General features: G+C 40.3%; 1 protein-coding gene across 1 annotated transcript in view; it reads right to left on the minus strand.

The window, feature by feature from the left end:
- LOC109033622 (uncharacterized) overlaps nucleotides 1-20,222 on the minus strand; it is a 248,803-nt gene that overhangs the window by 52,465 nt on the left and 176,116 nt on the right. Inside the window, exon 5 of the mRNA XM_019046321.2 lies at nucleotides 10,797-10,930. Coding sequence (XP_018901866.2) covers nucleotides 10,797-10,930 — 134 coding nt within the window. The remainder of the gene's footprint in view (nucleotides 1-10,796; nucleotides 10,931-20,222) is intronic.

Genomic DNA, 20,222 nt, shown 5'->3' on the forward strand with positions numbered 1-20,222 from the left:
ATCAAATACCACTTAGGCGACGGGAGGTGTTCTACATCCTTCCCTGCATACTGCCACGCCAGGGAAGAACGCCACATGAGCCTTTAAATGTTGCCAAATTTCCTTTGATAAAATGTGGATTTCCATGGAAATCTGCGTATATTTTTCTTCCAATTTTTCAGAGATTTTATTCTCAACCAGATCTAAGTAAATTGCCTGAAAATTTTAAGAGAGTGTATGCATAACTCTCTTAAAGAACGAACATTTTATCGGAGGGAATCTGGCATCTCTCAAATGTTCATACAGTGTTCTGCCTTAGCACGGCAGAATACGACGCCATACGTCGAAATGGGGATAAGACCAGGGAAAACATGTACCTCAAGTTGCAACTTTGCTAATTTCGGGGATGTTTTATTTTGACGACGGTGCTATACGACTGGTTGAAATATTTTCGATCAGAATTTTTAACTTTCCTTCCCGTGTGTAACTGACGACAGAATAGTTATTAGACCGTTCTTTTTGGATTTGGTGTAAGAATTGTCATTATATATTTTCTTATGGTTGGAAAAATAATTGGATAATTTTAAAACATCGTAAAATATGTACACACAATTATTCCTCCCTCTTACTATCAATAAAGTCGTGAGTTTATAATACGCGAGAAAAAGTGACTAATAAATGCAAATGTAGAATGAAGGTAAGTAATTCGACAAAAAACGCAATAATATCTAGTGTGAGTATAACGCAGCATGGAAATTAATTAAGAGCAAGAAAAAGAGGATAGAGCAATTTTTTACTAACATCGATTTTTACCAGAATGTAACCAGTGTCTTCGCTAGCGTTTACTGAACTGCAAAAGATACTAAACGCGAAAAGATGAAAACCTGAGTGTACAAATAGATATATTCATAGTAAAACTGAACATAATTGACTTCGATTCAGCTAATTCATGTCGCATAACGTGAGTGATCTTAGCTAAGTACGGTTTTCAACTGGTGCAAATCGCTCTACATTAGGGATCTTTAAACGGAACGGCGCAATAAGTAAATCTTTTTACACTCTTTATTATGAGGAAAGACTTGATGGCAACTGAAAACACAGACTAAAAACACGCGCGCCAACTTGCGGTGATTTGCAACCGGAGAAAACTGGAGCGCCTTCAAATAGTCTGTATGCAACATGGACATCCAACGAGCACGAATAATTGTATCCTGTAACTAGGCGTTTTTAGCAGCATCATGTCCGTCGCGTCGAGTAAAAATAATGAAAAGCTTTGTTCTTTCTTCACTGCTTTTGTGATCGGATTCCGATTTTGACTTGAATTTTGATGGAGGGCCCTGTAGATAAACTGGTGGCTCGTAAGGGCCGCATCAAAGGCAAATTAGTGATGCGACTTCAAACAAAAGACTGCGAACAGTTTGCGGTTCAGTGCACGAATCGTTCGGACAGAGAGATAGATGGTGATTTTGCCCTTGTTCTTTTTCAATTTAGTATGAAACTGTCATGAAGATAGAAAAAACTCATTCGAGCACAGCTTCTCTCCAGGAAGATATGCTGTTTAGTGCAACAATGGTTGTGACCAATCAGGGAAAGAAACTATGGACTTATTCTGGGACTATTTGGTCCCATGATGTGCGTTTTGCATCATGAGAATATATTTTCTATCCTGAAATGTATGTTCGATGCAAACATCATCATCTTTCTGTTAAAATTAGAGACAAATTAGGGTCGAATTGTTTTTATTACCCTTACGCGGCCCACTTTTTATCGGGATGTTCCTAAAGTTTTGAAAGGATTCATAAGAGGACTAAACTTCATTTACGTTACTTGCGTATTTTTCCCCTCAATTTTTTGTACAATCGATTTCAATATTTCATTAATCTCGAATTCAAGGTTCCTTTGTGTTAAGAATCGGCGGGTATCCATTTAATAAAGCAGTGATTGCCCCCCAATGATTTAGTGCCCGATAGAAATCTTCCGCGCTCCCTCGATTTTCGCTCGTTTTTCTTCAGCCCTAAGTCGTAATTTAAGGAGAAAAACGCGCAAATATCTGACAATGAAGTGAATCGATTAGAGTCGGCTTAGAGCCCGTAAATCTTCGGGGCGTTTGCGCGGAAACAAATCGTTCGATTTAAGCGGGAATATCCGCCAGGGTGATGCATAAATTCCAGTTGATTATTTATCGTGGCGCGGTGCGCTCGTCGCTCCCGACCGGTGGCGCGGCGTATATAATAAAAACCACCGCAATACCGAGAGGGGGAAACAATTACACCAGGTTAAAAACACTCGATTTAAGCGGCCGCATCGGGCCCGCCGTGAAATCGGCGCATAGGCAAAAAGCGAAACACCAGTAAATAACAAAGAAAAAGAACCCCCGTCCGAACGGCGAGCCGAGCCCGGTGTTACATTGCCGTGCTAAGTTAGAACGCCGTATGAACATTCGAGAGTTGCCAAATTTCCTCCGATAAAATGTTTGTTTTTTAATGAAGCAATGAATATTTTCCTTGGAAATTTTCAGGAACTTTAGAACAAAATATGAACATAATTCTCTAAAAAATTGGAAGAAAAATATTCATGAGTTTACCAGGGAATTCGTGTTTAATCAAAGAAAATTTGGCAGCGCCTGGAGGTTCATACGGCGTTTTTCCTCAGCAGGGCAGTCCACTCTCATGCTGCTGATATATTCGGGTCATCGAGGAACCAACGAATATGAATATTAAACGAATACCTGTGTAGGTATATTAATATGCAGGTGTATTTATTGCGGGCGGAGATACGTAAACCGCAGAAGACAGCTCCACGCGGCGCGGGATTATTCGCCCATATTTCAGCGATAAATCAAGCTATCAACTGCGGATAAAAGGGTTAGTCGCTCGCGTCACTCCGCGGCCCCCTTCTTTCGGGCGCATTTTGAACCGTTATCAATTTGAGACTGCCAATGGAGAGTACTAAAAGCGTCATTAATTTCTCCATGCGCGCTCCGCTCCGCGCCGGGCCCGGGCTCCGTGGACGTGAGGCGGACCGCATCCAGTCGCCGCCGCCATACTTTCATCCCCCAACTCTTCACGAATCTTTTCTCCGTACGTGACGAAGCCTGGCGTTCTTGCGTCACAATTATTCGAGAGTTAGCGGAATATAAATGGTGAATTAATCGAAAATCGAAAGGAGTATTCCGCTTTACTGCCATGCTAGGGAAGAACACAGTATGAACATTGAGAGTTGCCAAATTTCCTTTAATAACCGACGAATTTACTGGGAAAATTATGAATTTTTTTTCTCCAATTTTTCAGACAGTTTTTTAACGCAATTAAATCTAAAATATCGGAAGATTTTAAGGAAAAATGCGCATGACATTCTTCAAAAATACATGTTGAATTCAGGAAAATTTGGCAACTCCCGAATGTTCATACGGCGTTCTTCCTTAGCACGCCATACCAAGGAAAAACGGCGTATGAACATTCGAGAGTTGCCAAATTTCTCTTGATGAAATAGGTATTTTTGACATCGTTCATGCATTTTTTCCCTTGGAATTTTCAGATATTTTAGATTGAATTGCGTAAAAAAGTTTCTGAAAATTTTGGAAAATAATATTCGCAATTTTCCCAGTAAATTCGGTTTTTATCGGAGGAAACTTGGCAACGTCTGAAGGCTCATACGGCGTTCTTCCTGAGCACGGCAGTATAAAAGATGGAAGGGAGTTTCCTTTGATTTCGGTATTAAACCCTGTTAAAATTGACGAGTGGGAACAAGTGAAAGGCTTTGCTGATATTAGATGGATTTCTCCTGATGCGAGTTACTTAAGTTGCACCTCCCTAATCGTTTTCTCCTAACTTACTTGGGTAGAACTTAATTTATTTTGGTGAAAAAAGGGGGAAAAATGGAAAGAACGAAAATGTAAAGTCGGAATCTTCTTTGTGATTTCGTTTTAAATCATTTTGATACAATGCCCAAGCTTTTTAGGAAAACTGTGTGTAGCTTTATAAGAAACATTGTTAAAATTGAAACAAAAGTTTCAACGAGAGGTGTGCATATCGTTAAAATCAGAGACAAATACTCTTTTTTCGCGTGCAAGCGTCGATATTTGAATTCATTCACAGCAGGCGTAACGAGATAACTATTCGACCACGGGTGTAAGCATATTGCCGCTAGCTGGATTGAAGGCGCGCCACACTTCGAGAATGACTCGATAGTGCTACCGAACCTGGATGACGCGACGCTAAACTCGTTGTATAGCTAGGACTGCGCGTCATTATTCTTGACTCTCTGCCAGGTTTTAACCATATAATTTGAGGGAAAATAATTCATTTAATTTTAAAATTTTAATTTAATGAATTAAATTGAAACTATCAGGACAGAGACGTTGAATCTGCGATATCAGATATTTTCGATACTGATTACGGCATCCAAAACATTTAAGATACAGTAAGTGATTACTTCAAAATGTTGATGTGAATCGAATGATCGATAATGATTATCGAAATGAAGATATCCTCTGATCATAAAAAGGAATTTTTTGAATTTAAAATGAAAAAGAAAAAACCCGGATGGGAATGGAATTTGTCTTCAGATATCGGTCGAATACACAGTGATGAAATTAGAACTTCTTCTGATAAATATTGGCCGAACCCATGTCATTCTCTCACCATTTAGAGCAAAGTAAAGATCTGAAATTTTGAATTTTTACACAATTCCGTTTCATCAAAATTGACAGTTGAAATTTTGGTGAGCGAGTTCTTTCATATCAATGGTGCTCATCCTCGGGGAACTTAATAACGCGCCTACACAGAAAACAACTGAGCGCCTCTCTCACGCGAACACATTAAACTTTCCCGCTTGTTATTTAGTTGTTGCACCGGGGGTCTCATTTCCGATCATAAGAACAATGACTTATTTATGTAACATGACTTATTTCCACGCTCCCCACTAACCATAAAGTTAATAGGCAAGATGGCAATTGAATCAAGCAAGTCGGAAAGTTAATCCGTGGTAGCTCGGCGAAAATAGGTTCGGGAGACGATGTTTACTTGTCGCAAATCTCACGCGACCCCTTCGCCCCTCCCCCGATCAGGGAAATAAAATCCCCAAGACTGTTTACACTTTTCAGGAATTGGAATGAGGAGCCGCACCGTTGATTTCGGTCTCGCCTCGCGTCCCTCGGCTGAGCGTTGCCAAATTGTGCATAGCAGGAAAGAAACTCCGAATGATCGGGACGTTTAGAATCAATATGACGCACTTAAATCAAAGGGAACTATATCCATTCTGATATGAGCCCTGAGATCCATAAGAATACATGCCTAACAGGGCTCATGATGGATATATTTTCTTTTGATTTAACCACGGATGAGAACCATGTGTTTCCTTCTGGGAAATTTTCTTGCTTTTAATTTCACAGTAATGCTATTATAGGTAATATCTTCCACGCTGTAGATCTTCTAGATTTTGAAAACTGTAAGCAAACCAGTCATCTATACATTGAGCTGTTTCGTAAATAGACCATCTGTTTAGGAAAAGTATTGAGGCTATACGGGTTGGATTTGAAGTTATTATAATAATGATAGTGATGCGATATATAATATAATGATATAATGATGCGAGAAGTTCTGCACAATGGAATATTACAACTTAGACTCTACGATTGCATTCAATCGATAAAAAAAATTAAGATTTTTGCGAATAGGATCGTTTTGTAAAAATATTCTCAAGCGGAAATTGCATTGGGTAAGTGCAAGGTTGATAGACCCAAGTCAGTCCGAAAGCAGCTTCAAGAATCTTTGCAAAATGGCGGTTTGGGCTGCACAAGTTACCAAAAGCGTCCCTGATTTGTCCGTGCAGCTCTACTGTTTCCCCGATCTAATTACATTGGTCTTGTGGAGATCGGAAAGATCCGGGGAACTTTGCACGGAGCAGGGCAAATCAGGGAAACGTTGGGAAAGTAGTGAAACAACAAATCGTTTGAATTCGTTGCTAGATTGGGAAGTACCAAAAAATGCCTTGTTATTGGACTAACCCGGTTCTTGTGTCCCGACCTTAAGGAGTCGAATCTACAGGAGGATTAAAAACTCGGTGGCTATAGGGCTCTGGGGCTTGTATAGGCCAAGGAGTTTTACGTGAATTCTGCCAGTGCTTGTCGTTTTCGGCTGTATAGTCCCCACAGCACCGTATGTTTATCATAGGTGTCCTGATCTAACATATGCCACCACTCCGGAACTCGCGCTTGGGTTTTTTTTTCGACTCTCGAATGTAGATATGACTAGTTTCATGGCGCTACTTATTTGTGATTTGTATGGAAACTTGGCTACTGGCGAGTTTCTGAACCGCAAATGAAAGTTATTTGAGGAAAACGGTCTGATTTCCGTTGGCGGTTTGGCTGAGTCTTGGGAGCGCAAAACATTTTTCGTCCCCGCCCAGGCGCTGGATGCAACCGGGGAAACAGACAAGCTAGGCGGACACAATGGCTCAACATGAGAGGCGCGGCGAGCGAAATGTAAATATGTTGGCAGATAAATTATTAAAAATGGCCGAAGCGGGCCTCGCGGAGGAGCACACGTCAGATGACATCTTCGAACGTTGGCAGCAATATTTTATGCGTCTCTCAAGTCCGTCGGCGGACCGCAGGAAAACAGGAAAGCGGAGAGTTTCTTTTCGGGTCCGTTTCCCGCGTCCGTTTCGGGCCCCGGCTCGCATTTATCCCTTTCAGGGAACTTTTTCGGGACGGGGCGGCGTTTCGTTTGATCTCCGTCTCGGGTCGCGATTAAGTGGGCAAACAGAACTTAACCATTTCGTGAAAAATATGAAGTCGCCGAGATTTGTATCAACCGAGCGTTTGTTTATTTGCGGTTTCGGTTAAATTCCAGCCCCGTGTCGCGTCCCCACTTTTCCGGCTCGCTTCGGCTAAAAATTCAGCTTATTAAGTTTCCAGTTCCCGGAATCTCAAGGATCCGGGCTTTTAATTTGTATCTCGGCGTCTTCTACCTGCCCGGTGAAGGGAGGACCCGCGGCGTTTCCTCGACTGAGTTACGGAGCTCCGCAAAAATGACTCCAGAGAGGAACTCCCGCGCTTTATGCACGTCGTCATTAAAATTCACAAAAACCTCGTATTTTCTATTTTGCACTTGAATAGGCACGAGCGATTCAGGGAATCTTGAGGAGAGATTCCATCAAAAGGATTCAATTAAACTCCACCTCGGTCATTTTCTTTTTCCTTGCGAAGTCATTCATGTTGATTGTTGCAGCACCGCGTTGAACCGCGCTCTATGTTTAGAAACCGGCTGAGGGAGGAGTGAACACTGAAAATTTTCTAATCCGCAGCTTAAGCTTAATGCCTCACTGGAAAAAAACACATTGAATCTAGAGTGCAGACTCTTGAAAACATTGACAAGAAAAAATATTCTTGATTCAATCAGATTTAAGCTTAAATCAAGAACCAAGCTTCTTAATTTAAGCGGATTTCCTTTTGATTTAAGCTTAAATCTGATTGAATCAAGAGATATTATTTTTGAAACATTATCCAAAAAGAGACCAGAAATGCAAAACTTAGTATATTTTCTTAAACTGGATGAAAAAATGAGAATCCGTTGTATACTTGGAATTCAACTTTTATTTTCCTCTTCCAACGAAAAATTGTGCCAAAGCTAAATTAGTATACAGAAGATACATAGAATCAAGTAGAATAGTAATAGTGACAGTCTAAAAAGAACACATTCTGAAAAACACAGTTCGGATTTTTTTGTTCGTTTGTTTTTTTTAAATGTACTTTTTAGCCGCCAAAATTGACAACTGTCTTAATTTTTTTTGAACGTTTTATTGGATCCTTTCTTCGCTCTGCTCATAGAAAAATCAGTGCCGTTTACTAGTTAAATGACGCGTAATGAATGAATAAATCGATGGTTAAATTCTGAAAACACGTAACTCGGAATCCGCATCATGAACCCTGAGACTCGTAAGGATGCTCATGTTTTGCGTGTATCCTTATGAGTCTCAGGGTTCATGAGTTAATGATGCGGATTCCGAGATACGTGTTTTCAGAATTTAGCCATCGAAATAAAAATAAAAATGAAAATAAAAATACAAACAAAAAATTGACAAAAATCTGACACTTTGAAAATTATTGTGTTAATTAAACTGGAAATAGAAACACAGTTTTACGCCATTAACAGCCTTTTTAACTCTGTTGAGGTTGCCGCGATCAAGTTGATTATTATCTCGTGATCAATAGATTTGGTCAAATCTCTTTCTACGTACAATAACATCAAGTAAGTCAGTAGTTCTTGCCCAATTTGCGATCGAATCCGCGTTTTAATAAGTTTTAGTTTCGAAAATACTCGCTCACAGGTAACTTGGGTGCATGGTAAGGTTAAAACATACCTAAAGACAAGTAATAAACCATTAAAGTGGCCAGTTTGACTTGACTGTTCAAACAAGATTTTATAGGCGCAATGGAGGCAGTTTTCGCAAGCCTTTTTGTCAATTTTGGTATAAGCATGGGGACATTTTCTTACACTCTCCTCCTCATCCTCGCAATCTACATCGGAGTTAGTCCCAAAATTGCCTTCACCTATTAATTCGTCGAGCCAATCATTTGAGTGAAAGTTAGACTTGAAGGCAGGAAACAGATCTGCGAACTGTTTAAGCTCACTAATTATCGTTGAGCGATCAACTTTTACTAGTTTTGAAAGTTTCACAAATGTTTCAGGGGGGAAATCTTCAAGTACCATTTTCGTGATGGTTTCATACTTTGCTGGTCCTAACCAAGACAGATCAGCCATCAGATCTTTATTTGAGATAACAGCCCCCATTATGGATTTCGCTAAAGGGGGGAAAAATCGCCGAAGGCCCCTACGAAATCCCTTGAGGAAGGTAGGAAAGGTTCCCTACTAGGGGCCTCCAAAGTTCAAAATTGCATAGAAATGCGCCCTCGAGGCCTCTCTGAATTAGTACCATCAAAGGGCCCCCGGCAAAAAGGACCCTTTTGTCGAATCGGCGATAAAGAGCCCGGTGCCTTGAAGGTCCTTAGAGGCGGTATAATCCTTTTTCTTGTCAATGATTTCAAGAGTCTGGACTATAGATCCAATGTGTTTTTTTTCCAGTGCTTGACGAAAAGGTGATCATTCAAAATTTTTTTTTTAAATAATAATGTAAATTCTGTCGTTTATTTATTTCAGCCCATCGTCCTTAAAATTGTACTTTGTACTCGTACTGTAGACAACATTTATGATGGAATATTTTCATAGTTTTATTGCGTAGATAGGTAGTTTCAAATGGGTAATGTCTGGCTAAATGTGAACAAGTTGGCTGAGAGCCGAACGAGACTCTTTATATTAATGCGGGAAATGTGCATAGGATTGTTGATTTATTTGACCTCTACGCCAATCAAATATTTTGAATTGTAATCTCTCAGTGGTTACTTTCTGCGTAGTGAGATACAAATTGAAATTTCCGTCAGTTGTTTTAGTTTTATAGTAGAGGAATCAGACCGCCCTCCAACTAAATAACACTCTGGCAAACACAACAAACGCTCAGTGAATTGAACGTATTTATGCTAAAAGGAACTATGTGCATTGAGTTCGCATGAGACATAGTTCCTTTTGGCATAAATACATTAAATTATAGCCCCTTGATGCAACTATTCGTGCTCAATGGATGTCCGTGTTGCATTCTCACAAAACGAAGGCGCCCTGATTATCCTAACTTCTATGGAAGCAGTAACAACACTTTTAACGTTCAGGGCTCCACTTTTCGAGCCTTGAACTCACATCATCCTTGAACTTCGGCTGCTTCGTAATGTGTCGTTTTTTTTCAGACGGTTGTTACGCGTTGATGTTTTAACACGCTCTTTTGCGCTTTTAACTCAAGTGTAAACACTTTGTTACACAAGCAACAACGCACGTCGTTACAGAGGGGCTGATGGTGGGGCACCAAGGGCGGAAAAAAATCATTTGTACCGCCGTTCTCCGAAAAAACGCTGTGTAAACTTGCAAAAGCTGCCAATTTCTTCTAATGAAGGATAGATTTTCTGAGGAACTCGTAAATAATTTTCTTCCAATATTCTCAGAAAATTTCATCCACAGTAGAGCGTAACGATGGTGAAACTGCAGAAATGCGAATCTCGGTTCGCGGCGTTGTAGATTTCCTGTCATATTTTATTTTCTACATGGAAAACCTAATCGTAATTTCTTGAAAATTCCGGTGATTTCCCCTCTCTATCTTAATCATATCTGTAAAAGTTCAAGTTACGATGTGGGTTTCATCTCCTTATAGAATCCCTTATCCCCCTTATCCCCCTTATCCCCCTTATCCCCCTTATCCCCCTTATCCCCCCTTATCCCCCCTTATCCCCCCTCATCCCCCCTCATCCCCCCTCATCCCCCCTTATCCCCCCTTATCCCCCCTTATCCCCACTTATCCACCCTTATCCACCCTTATTCCCCCCTTATCCCATATCCCTTAGATCTCCTTATTCTTGCAGTTTCATCGTCGATAAAGTATCTGAAAAATTTAAAGAAAGGTATCCATGGATTTTCACAAAACGCATATTTTAATCAAAGGTTTTTTACAACTTTGAATTCTTATACAAGGCCTCGTGGTATTGTACCGAAAAGGATAAAAAAAAGCCTCCATTTGCCTCTGGTCAATGCGGAAACTTTAACCGCGGCGGTTCGAAACGAGGAGCGGGGCATGACACAGCACTCGTAATTGGGAGTCATTTATTTCTATACGGGCGCTATGAGACAGGATGAAGAGCACCCGGAGCAATGATAATAATAACTGCACGGTTAAGGTGGATAGTCGTGAATATTTTACGAGGGCTCATGGCTTACCGGTATGTTGTTCAACAAGAAGCTGAGTGTAGCGTGCGGCCTAGATGGTGGCGAGGTGCAGTTCGCTCGCAAAGTCTCGCCGACGTCGTAGGTGTTCTTCTCTGTTATCACAGTTGGGCCTCGCTCCGGCAAATCTGTTGACAAAAAAAATGTGCACAGAGATTTTACAAAGCTTACGCAGTACTAAAAATGAGTGCAGACTAGGACGTACACTGGAAAAAAAACACTTTGGATCTAGAGTCCAGACTCTTGAAAACATTGACAAGAAAAATACTCTTGATTCAATCAGATTTAAGCTTAAATCAAAAGGAAATCCGCTCAAATTAAGAGGCTTGGTTCTTGATTTAAGCAAAAATCTGATTGAATCAAGAGTATTTTTTCTTGACGATGTTTTTAAGAGTCTGGACTCTAGATCCAATGTGTTTTTTTTCCATTGTCGCAATAGAGATAAAATGAAGAACAACTTAATCACCCAAAAACACTTAATAATATAACAACTTATTTTGGGGGAAGGCTGCGAAAGGGGATAGGGGCAAGAGATGAATATAATGATATGATTTTTTGCAAGAAATTTAATATCAACGGTGTAAGTCCGCAACCACGTATCTCGTTTTGCGACGTTATAGACTTCCTGTCATATTTTATTTTTAAATGAAAAACCATCCAACAGTAAAGAAGATAATTTGTTTACAAATTTAAGTTCTTCACGGCAAGATATACAATATATTTCCTTACTTTTCAGGTAAATTTGCCCTGGAAGCACTTTATGGAGTGCCACCGGAATGTGGGGAAAATTTTGGTCCTCGGAGTGGTGCCGTGAAAACCTTTTTCGCTGACACTTGCACTCGAATCGTCAATACCAAAATGAGGTATCTTGTAAATCAGTTGAACTCTGGTCGCATGAATCAAATACTTTTTCTTCGTCAGCTTGGCAACAAGGAGTGAAGGGATGCTCGTTGTTGGAGAGAAGCTGACAAAAGTTTGAGCCCGAACAAACTCGAGGTGGACAATGAGCGTAACAAAGCTTCCAAAGTAAGTTGAATTAGAGGGCTTTGCTTGGCCGAGTCTAAAAATTAATGCTCTTTGCGCAAAAGGTGGTTGCTGGATGTCGGGGGGGGGGGGGGATTCGTTCGGGGGCTCAACAGTTCTGCTTTAGGGGAGCTCATTCCATAGTCTGCTTCATCTCCGACGACCTGAGATTCAAATTACATTGCAATCCCTCAAGGACACGCTTCGAAATTCTTGCTTGTGATTCAGGTGACGTCAAAGAGACCCTTGACAAGCAGTGTCTTAAATAGTGTTGCCACTATGTAGGGAATCACCAATTTATCTTCATTTGAGCTGGACGGAAACTATGCAGATTTGATCAAAATTGGCAGCACATGCCTTAACTAAATCCAAAATCAGGCGGTATACTTATTGAAGAAGGACTGCGTTGCAAGATTTTACATTTTATCGAAATTAGTACAACTACATGTTAACAGTTTAGAAAAGTTAGAGGTATATTTGTAGTGTCCCGAGGAAACTATCTTATTTTCTTCAACCATTAATGAAATAAGTAATGTGTAAGCTTTGAAATCAATCGTCCATTGTAAGGAAATACGGAAAGACACCAATGTCTGATCCGCATTTAGAACTTAGGCTAGGATGTGAAGGAATGCATTTACTCTTCTTTTATTTAAAAAAAAAAATTGAGTTACGGTCAATTCACGCAGCTGAACATCATGAGATTATTTTTCTGTAAGTCCATACGTGTCTAAATGAGGTTGCACACAAAGACATAACCCATGATGCTTAATTTCAATCATGCCGTCATGTTTTCAAAACCATGGGTCTTTTCTCTACAAATAACCACGATGATTAACGTCTCTCCTTTTAAATTGTTCCTATATGTTTGATGATGAACGAAAGAGCATACAAAGTTTAGCAATGCAAGATCACTTTCACCAAAAATGAGAGGACGGAAATGACGAAGAAACAGAAACTTTTATTTTTTATTTCATTCTTCCTCTTCTGCTCGCTATTATTTTCATAATAATTCCTCTTACTCTTCTTATTCCTCTTTTCCCTCTTTTTATTTTGTATCACTGTCCCACAACCTACGGGACTAAAGAAATGTCAGATTGCCCATCTCACATTGTTAATTTAACCCCTTAATGCTTGGATCTTGCCAAATTTGCCCAATACCTGCTAGATACACGTACCCCGCTCGTTGTATGGAGCCGGTCCGTGCGAACTTCAGATGTGGGTCTACAAATACATCTTCAAAAAAGCCGAAGATGAAGGAGGCGTATTTGGGCCTCATATAACTTTTCTCCCGAATGTGAGCAACAGCTCATTGGCAACAAAGAGCGGAGCCTTGCCGGCAGCGAGTTCACGCCTCGCTACATAGCGCCTTCCATTTTTCAGACGCAACACGGACATCCATCGAGTACGAATAGTTGTATCTCTGCGCCGTCATCAACGCTCAACCTTTCTTTGCCCTATTCCATATTATTGTGTCGATCCCGTTCGTCTTATTTGTAGTGAGATGCTTCAAGAGCTGTGTCAGGAACACAGCCAAAGATAAGTTAATCCAAATGTTATTATTATTTAAGTCTTATAAAAATACCAATACGTGAAATTGAAAGTGATATAATTAGGTTTTTAGAGTATAAAAATCATGATGCTATTAATTTAATCGAGACGTATTCGGGTCTCGTGTAACTTTCCTCCCGAATGTGAGCAAGAAATAATTGGCAACATATAGCAGAGCATTGCGAGTTCTTACTTATATTTGCTCCAGCGGGACTTCATTTTTGCGTATGCAACATGGACATGCATCAAGCACGAATAATTCATTCTCTGCACCGTCATCAACGCGCATCGAGGTGTCTCGTTTGAAATTTGAGAAAGGTCAAGATAAACTCATCACTTAAAATATACTATGTGTCCAAATCAATGGGCAATAATTGAGGTATTTCTAACGCGTTACAAGGTGCATGTCTAAAATTTGCTATTTTTGTAAAACTTGTGTTGTGTCAGGGATTTTTTCCTTTTTTTGGGGGCTATTGCCCTTAGAAATCTCATGCTGGTCAAATTGAGCTGCCTCTCTCTTCTGGGGAGTTACATAGGTGGATAAGAAGGGGGGCGAGAAAGCGGCAGTATATGTGATCAAAAAGGTGAAAATTTCATAAAAATTAATTCTTACCTGCAGAAACATAGAAATAACAAAGATAATACCTTAAAAATTATTCAAATCGATGTATTTAAACACCGGTCAAATTGGGACTTCGCGTTAAACAAAGTGCCATAAAGTGAGGATCTAATCCCTGTTTGAAAGTTTCGAAGTAAGGTGCGAAACAAACTGATGGCTGAAATCCATTCCAGACTGTTGCTAACAATAGACGCCTCCACCCCGTCTTCGGGCGGAAGATTCGACCTCGCCAACCGCGCGCAAAAATCGTCGGGAGTAAATCAAAGGCACGTAGGTTCATTCGCTGAAAGATAATTACCGGAATTACTGACCGCCAGAAATGGAGGTACTAAACGCTTTGCCTTGTCTTATTAAGTGCCTCTAATGGGAGACGGACAATGGTGCCCATCTCGCTTTCCGGCGCAGTGTTGTCAGTTTGCCGACGTCTTCGAATACCGTCCGAGGTGATAAGTCAAATTTCGCGAGGAAAGTGGCATAACTTTTCCGGTGGGTCCAGCGATCAACCAAATTCTGAAATAGGGATTTCGCTCATCCATAAAGAGAAAGACGGCCGTATAATTTGACGTCCCCGCCTACCGCTATTTCTTTGCTGAAGTCAACGGGTGAAAGATGAAAGCAGGCTGGGAGAATTTTACCGAATGAGCCATTCGTTGGATTCTAAAAGTTTTACTGTGTATCTGCACGTTTAGTTTCAAGCTGTGGGGTTTTAACGTGGTTAGTCGAGGGCACATCATTTTTAACGATGATTCAGGGTGCAAAAGAGCTGTAAAAATATATGTTAGAAGGGCGGTTGTTTCCCTTGTGTTCCTTTATAGGTATTTCCAAAAGCTACATCCATAGGCATTTCTACGGGGGTGCCAATGGGTGCCGGGCACCCAAGCAAAAATTAAGCACGGTTACCGGAACCGTGAAATTACTACTTTTAAAGATTCTGTATTCGATCACACTGAGAAAAAATCCCAGCAATTAATTGAAAATGTTTTAAACAGAATTAATATTGATAGCCGTGTTTTACAAAGATTCTACAGTTTTTTCATGGTAAGATTTTAGTTTTGATGAAAAGTTTTGCTGAAAATGTTCTAAATTTAATTTATAGGTATTAAGTAAAAAGGAAGGAGAGAAAAAGAGAAAGGGGGGTAAGAAAGGGATAAAACTTGAGGGCCGAGACATAGGCCTCCCCTGAGCGACCGTACTCTTTGGGGCCGGTATCTCCGACGTTTCCGCCTATAGCTACATCCTGAGATGGTGATATTCTTAAGTTTCAAGAGAAGCTTGAGGTGATTCGTCTTTGAACAAGTATACCTCCGCTGTAGCCAATATTGTATCTTTTAAAGTAATACGCTCAAAAGGCGCCACTTACTTTGCTGGAGTTTAATTTATATCGCAGGTAATCAGCAATCGCCGGGAATTTGCGAACGATATATGTGCCGATTCGTCAAATTGCGGAAGATATACACTTTAGAAACCCATACATATAAAACTTCAGAAAAAGATCGCCGAATTTCCCTCTTTTGAGGAATCTAAAGTGAATTTCAAACGACACAAGTCTTATTTTTAAATGAAGGTAACAAAGATTAAGTTGCTTTCGTTCTTCAATAAGTATTCAATCGACAAGAAACTTGACGCTACGAGAGAAAAATATTCTCAAACTTATAATTTCAAATCTGATCTTAGCACCTTTTCCTCGAGGCAACAAATTGTATCAGTCTCTTCACAAGCTGCTATCTCGCATATCCGCGGCAAGAAACAAAAATATTATTTCCTGAAAAGAATCCTCAACGGAGAGACTCAAGTACTTTGCCCGCACTATAATCATACAATTATTAGACAACTGAAAAGGGTTCGTAATACCTGAGCATAAAACCCCTCTTCTCTACACTCCTCCTCCTACGTTGGGTCTTGGATCGACGACGAAGCTCCTTCGTTTGCTACTCTGGTTAAATATTTAATTTTCTGAACCCTATTCTAAAGAATATTTTCTGACTCATCCCTTCAGCTTCTTGCGAGTAATGTCTCTCTTTTCCTCACTGCCGGGAAAGCATGTCTGCCAATCCTATTCCATCTACAGTGATACCACTACTAGATACAAACACAGCACTATACTCAAATCAACGTCCAATTTTATTTTCTTTCTTTTTTTACTTGAGAGTTGAGAAGGTAAGGATGGAGTAAGTTACTCGCCATAGTCACAAAATGATGTTTTAATGATTATATCATAGAATTTTAACAAATTAAAAGATATGAGGATGCGAGTTTACACAAATGCCAAGTTTCCATGACCAGAACTAATAGAAATATCGCCCACCGTGACACAGAGAGATTGACGTCAACTACCGTGCTGCCATGCTTAGAAAAAACACCGTATGAACATTCAAGAGTTGCTAAATATCCCCGAATAAAATATGTATTTTTTAGGAAAGTTATGCATATTTGGTTATTTGGACGTATTTCTGTCAAACGGAAATAAGAGCCAATTTGAATTCCTTTTGAGGAATTTCAATGTCGGATAGCGCGTTCTGTCGAACGGAACTAAGCGCCATGGAAAAGCATTTGCGAGTATAGGACGGAATGAGCCCGACGCCCGGTTCCGCCGCCAATCCAAGCCCCCCTCTACCCTCTTCCCCCTATGGCGCTTAGTTCCGTTTGATTATAGAAATACGACCATTTTTCCTTGAAATCTCCGGGTTGCAACCTTGAAATCAGCGAAACAGATCGATTTTCTCGTTGCGTCACCTCCACCAATTTCACTGTGGGTCTAAAGTACTTGCGAATCCCGGTATGTGTCATGTGTCATACACGTGGAGCAATCTATTTTCAATGTTGAAAAGGGTGGATAAAGGGGTGACGGACTCATAGCGCAAGACTTAGGCGTGACCGGGGCACCTAATCACAGCGGCTCATCTTCAAAAACTGGGCAAATTAATAGCCCGCTCGGTGAGATCCTCCGATAAACGCCAATCCATGTCACGCCATCATTTATTCAAATGCGCTTTTTGTGCCATCATCGCGTTCGCTGCATCGGCAATTATATGCTCCGATTACGGATTCCTGATTAACTTTCGGCCACCTGTCATATTTCACCGTCGCCACGTCAGCTTCGTTGCCAAACATCCGTCGAATTGCAGGGTTTTTCGGTCACGTGTCACGGGAGAACGAAGACCTACCCTCTGCGATGTGTTAACAAGGCGTCTGCGACGTCACAGCTCACGTCCGAATTTTCGATTTGCGCCGCTAAGCGCATTACCGCCGAATCGTTTCGTGGATAATTGGTTCTGGAGAGCGATTTCAAGCGACGCCGTACCGCGGTTTTCGTAATTACAGTCTTTTTGGTGACGGTCAAGATCTGTTGACCGTTGCCGGATGATTGGACCGATGAAGTCTTTCCCCACCCCCATGTTTAGACCTACTTCGTAGGCATGGCAAGAGATCTACGCGATTCTAGTGTCCTAACTGGAGAGGATGAACATCGATTTATTTCATTCAAATTGAATCGGTTTATTTCTAGTGAAAAGCTTTTTGACTGCACTCATGAACAATGTTTAGCACTTAGCTAGAAATGAGGGAATCGGAACAAATTAAACCAATCAGGACTATTCCGGTAGAGAGTAACTTATTTTAATAAGCTGAACTGATGAATGACGAAATAAACTAGGCTTCAACCGGAAAAAAAATTCTAATTTGCGTAAAAATAACGTTGTATAATGATAAAAATTTACCTAGGTTTTCACCAGCATGTGCCAGTTTTTTTGGAGAAGTTCAATTGTTCTGGGGATATGTTGAGTTTGCAGAAAATTTCAACGTGTTTTGAAAACACCGTAGTCAATTTCGAACTCAGAGCTAAAAAATACATCGGCTAACATAAAAAAACTTGAATCGATTGCCCATCAATCGTCCAGAAAAGCAAACATCTCATGATTCTGAAGGCTCGTCGGGACATCTAAATTTTGACCGAATCCAAAATCTTTCTAATAATGTTTGTTTTACTTAAATCGGAACGTTTTGGCGAATGTTTCCTTCATCTTTATTTTAAAATCATCAATATTTATTAAAATAAGCCGCACCTTAGTACATTCCAATTTGAGGAGAATAGCGCCGTAAGTCCAAAAACTGTAATCACGGACCTCATGCACTTGATACCGTGCTCTATGGCCAAAAATCTGGGATCAGCGGCCGTAAGCTCAAAGTTTCAGAGGCCGTTACTCCTCCAATTGAACTCGTTGAACGCAATCGTTATGTTCATATAGCCAGCAACCATCTCAAAATCGCAGCGCTTTTTCAGTCAATAAAGAATAAGCGAGGACTGCGTGTCTCCATGAGTGAAAAAATAAAACATATAAAATTTCTCGATATCGATGGAGTCTGGATCTCTTCTTTTCCTCAACAGTTGTTGAGTGCGAGGAGTTGCGCCAGTCGGGATATTGTAACTGAAGCCACTCCAAAGAGAACCAACCTTATCGGAACTTTTTAAAAGTTTGAAGTGATACTCAAGCTGCTATTAAGTTTCCCGGTTGTTCTTGGCACCGTGATATTACATTCGTACCGAGGCTTTCGTAATCCCCTTCGATTTTTGGCTTGTTTTTGATGTCGGCTGAGGACTTTTTGTCTCGCGCGGGGGATATTAATATTTTATACATGAAAGTGATTCTCCAACTCCCATCTCGCGAGGGATAATTAATTTTCTTTGTATCCTCCACGCGCAGCCCAAAATCTGTGCAATATATTCATCATTTTTTGCTCCCTCATCGGCCTGTTATTAAAAAGCGGATACTCAACTGAGCCTCTCTCTGCCTGCTTTATTACATTTTCGTTGTCTGATCCTCTGTCCGCGAGTCGAGAATTTTTATATCCGTCAATTTGATGGCGTTCTGTTGCGCACGCTTGTCTACACTCAATAAAAAAGAAGATTATTAATCTGTAGGATAGGACAAGACCGTACAAGAAAATGTGAGTCCTCTCTCTTTGCGTGGGATTCTCGTTTTAACATAAATCCTGAGAAAGGATATGATAATACCAAGGTATTGAGGATAGCCACGGTGCGATGTAACGTCAGTACAGATGGAATTCAGCTTGAAGGTAAAGCAGTTATAGGTTCAACAGAAGTTAAAAGTGAGAAATTTACTCTAGCAGTATTAATTTCAAATTTTTTTAAAAAAATGTGATCGCATGACGCATGGAAGACACCTAAGTAGCAATGATCGCGATAAGTTGCGATTTCATTGACAAATGTATCGCATTTTTATCGACATCGATTTATTGCAATATTATTGGATGAAAATTGCGATAAATTACGATTTTATTGCATGAATTTGCAGTAAAATCGCAATTTAATCGACGGTGATTAATTGCAATATTATAATCGAACAAAAAATCGTGATATGAATTGAGATACAATTTCGATTTTATCGAATGCGATCTTATAGAGATTAAATTGCGATTAGATAAAAGATAATCGCTCAGATGTTGATGTCAATGATCCTAGCAAATTTTTCGCCAAAAAATCGTAAAATAATCGCAACTCAATTTCAGGTATCGCGATTATTTCGTCGAACAATGCTAATTTGGGGACAGTATGTCAGGCGGACTTCTTCGCGAAAAACCGCCTTCTATACGATGAGTATGCAATATGCCAACACAATTAAACTGAACTGGAAATTGTTGAACACGCACACTTGAATGGACGCTCCTTATCACGAGTTTTAACACAAAAAATAGCCTCCAGGAAGTGCAATTCAATGCATGAGAGGTAAGAGAGATCTTCAACATTATTTCAAAGATAAAAAATGTAAAAAAACAACATATTTAACGTTTGCTTTTTGGGAAGATCAAAGGGGAAAAGAGGGGGCGGAGTGAAATAATATGGTGGAGCTCGGTCACCCTCCTCTTCAAGCCAACAAGCGTTGCAAAGCATTAGCGAGCACTTTTCTTTCGTAATGAAAAATAAATAAATGAATGGAATCGCACTAAGAGATTTATTCGTTTGTTTAAGTTACGGAAAAACATTGCAAAAAAATGTGAGTTATGAGGTGGAGCTTCTAGAATTTAATAAAAACTAAAGCGGAGAGATATGTCGGGAGAACCAGGAAGGGCGGGCGGTGGCGAACGGTCGGGAGGGAAGGGTGTGCTCCTGGCTTGAGGGAAATAAAAACGTCACAATGTATAGCTTCCACTCCTCAACGGGAAAGTTATTTATGAATCTTAATGGTGGAGCCCCGAACACGTTCCGAAATTAC

The sequence above is a fragment of the Bemisia tabaci genome, chromosome 6, assembly GCF_918797505.1.
Source record: "Bemisia tabaci chromosome 6, PGI_BMITA_v3".
Taxonomy (NCBI): Eukaryota; Metazoa; Arthropoda; class Insecta; order Hemiptera; family Aleyrodidae; genus Bemisia; species Bemisia tabaci.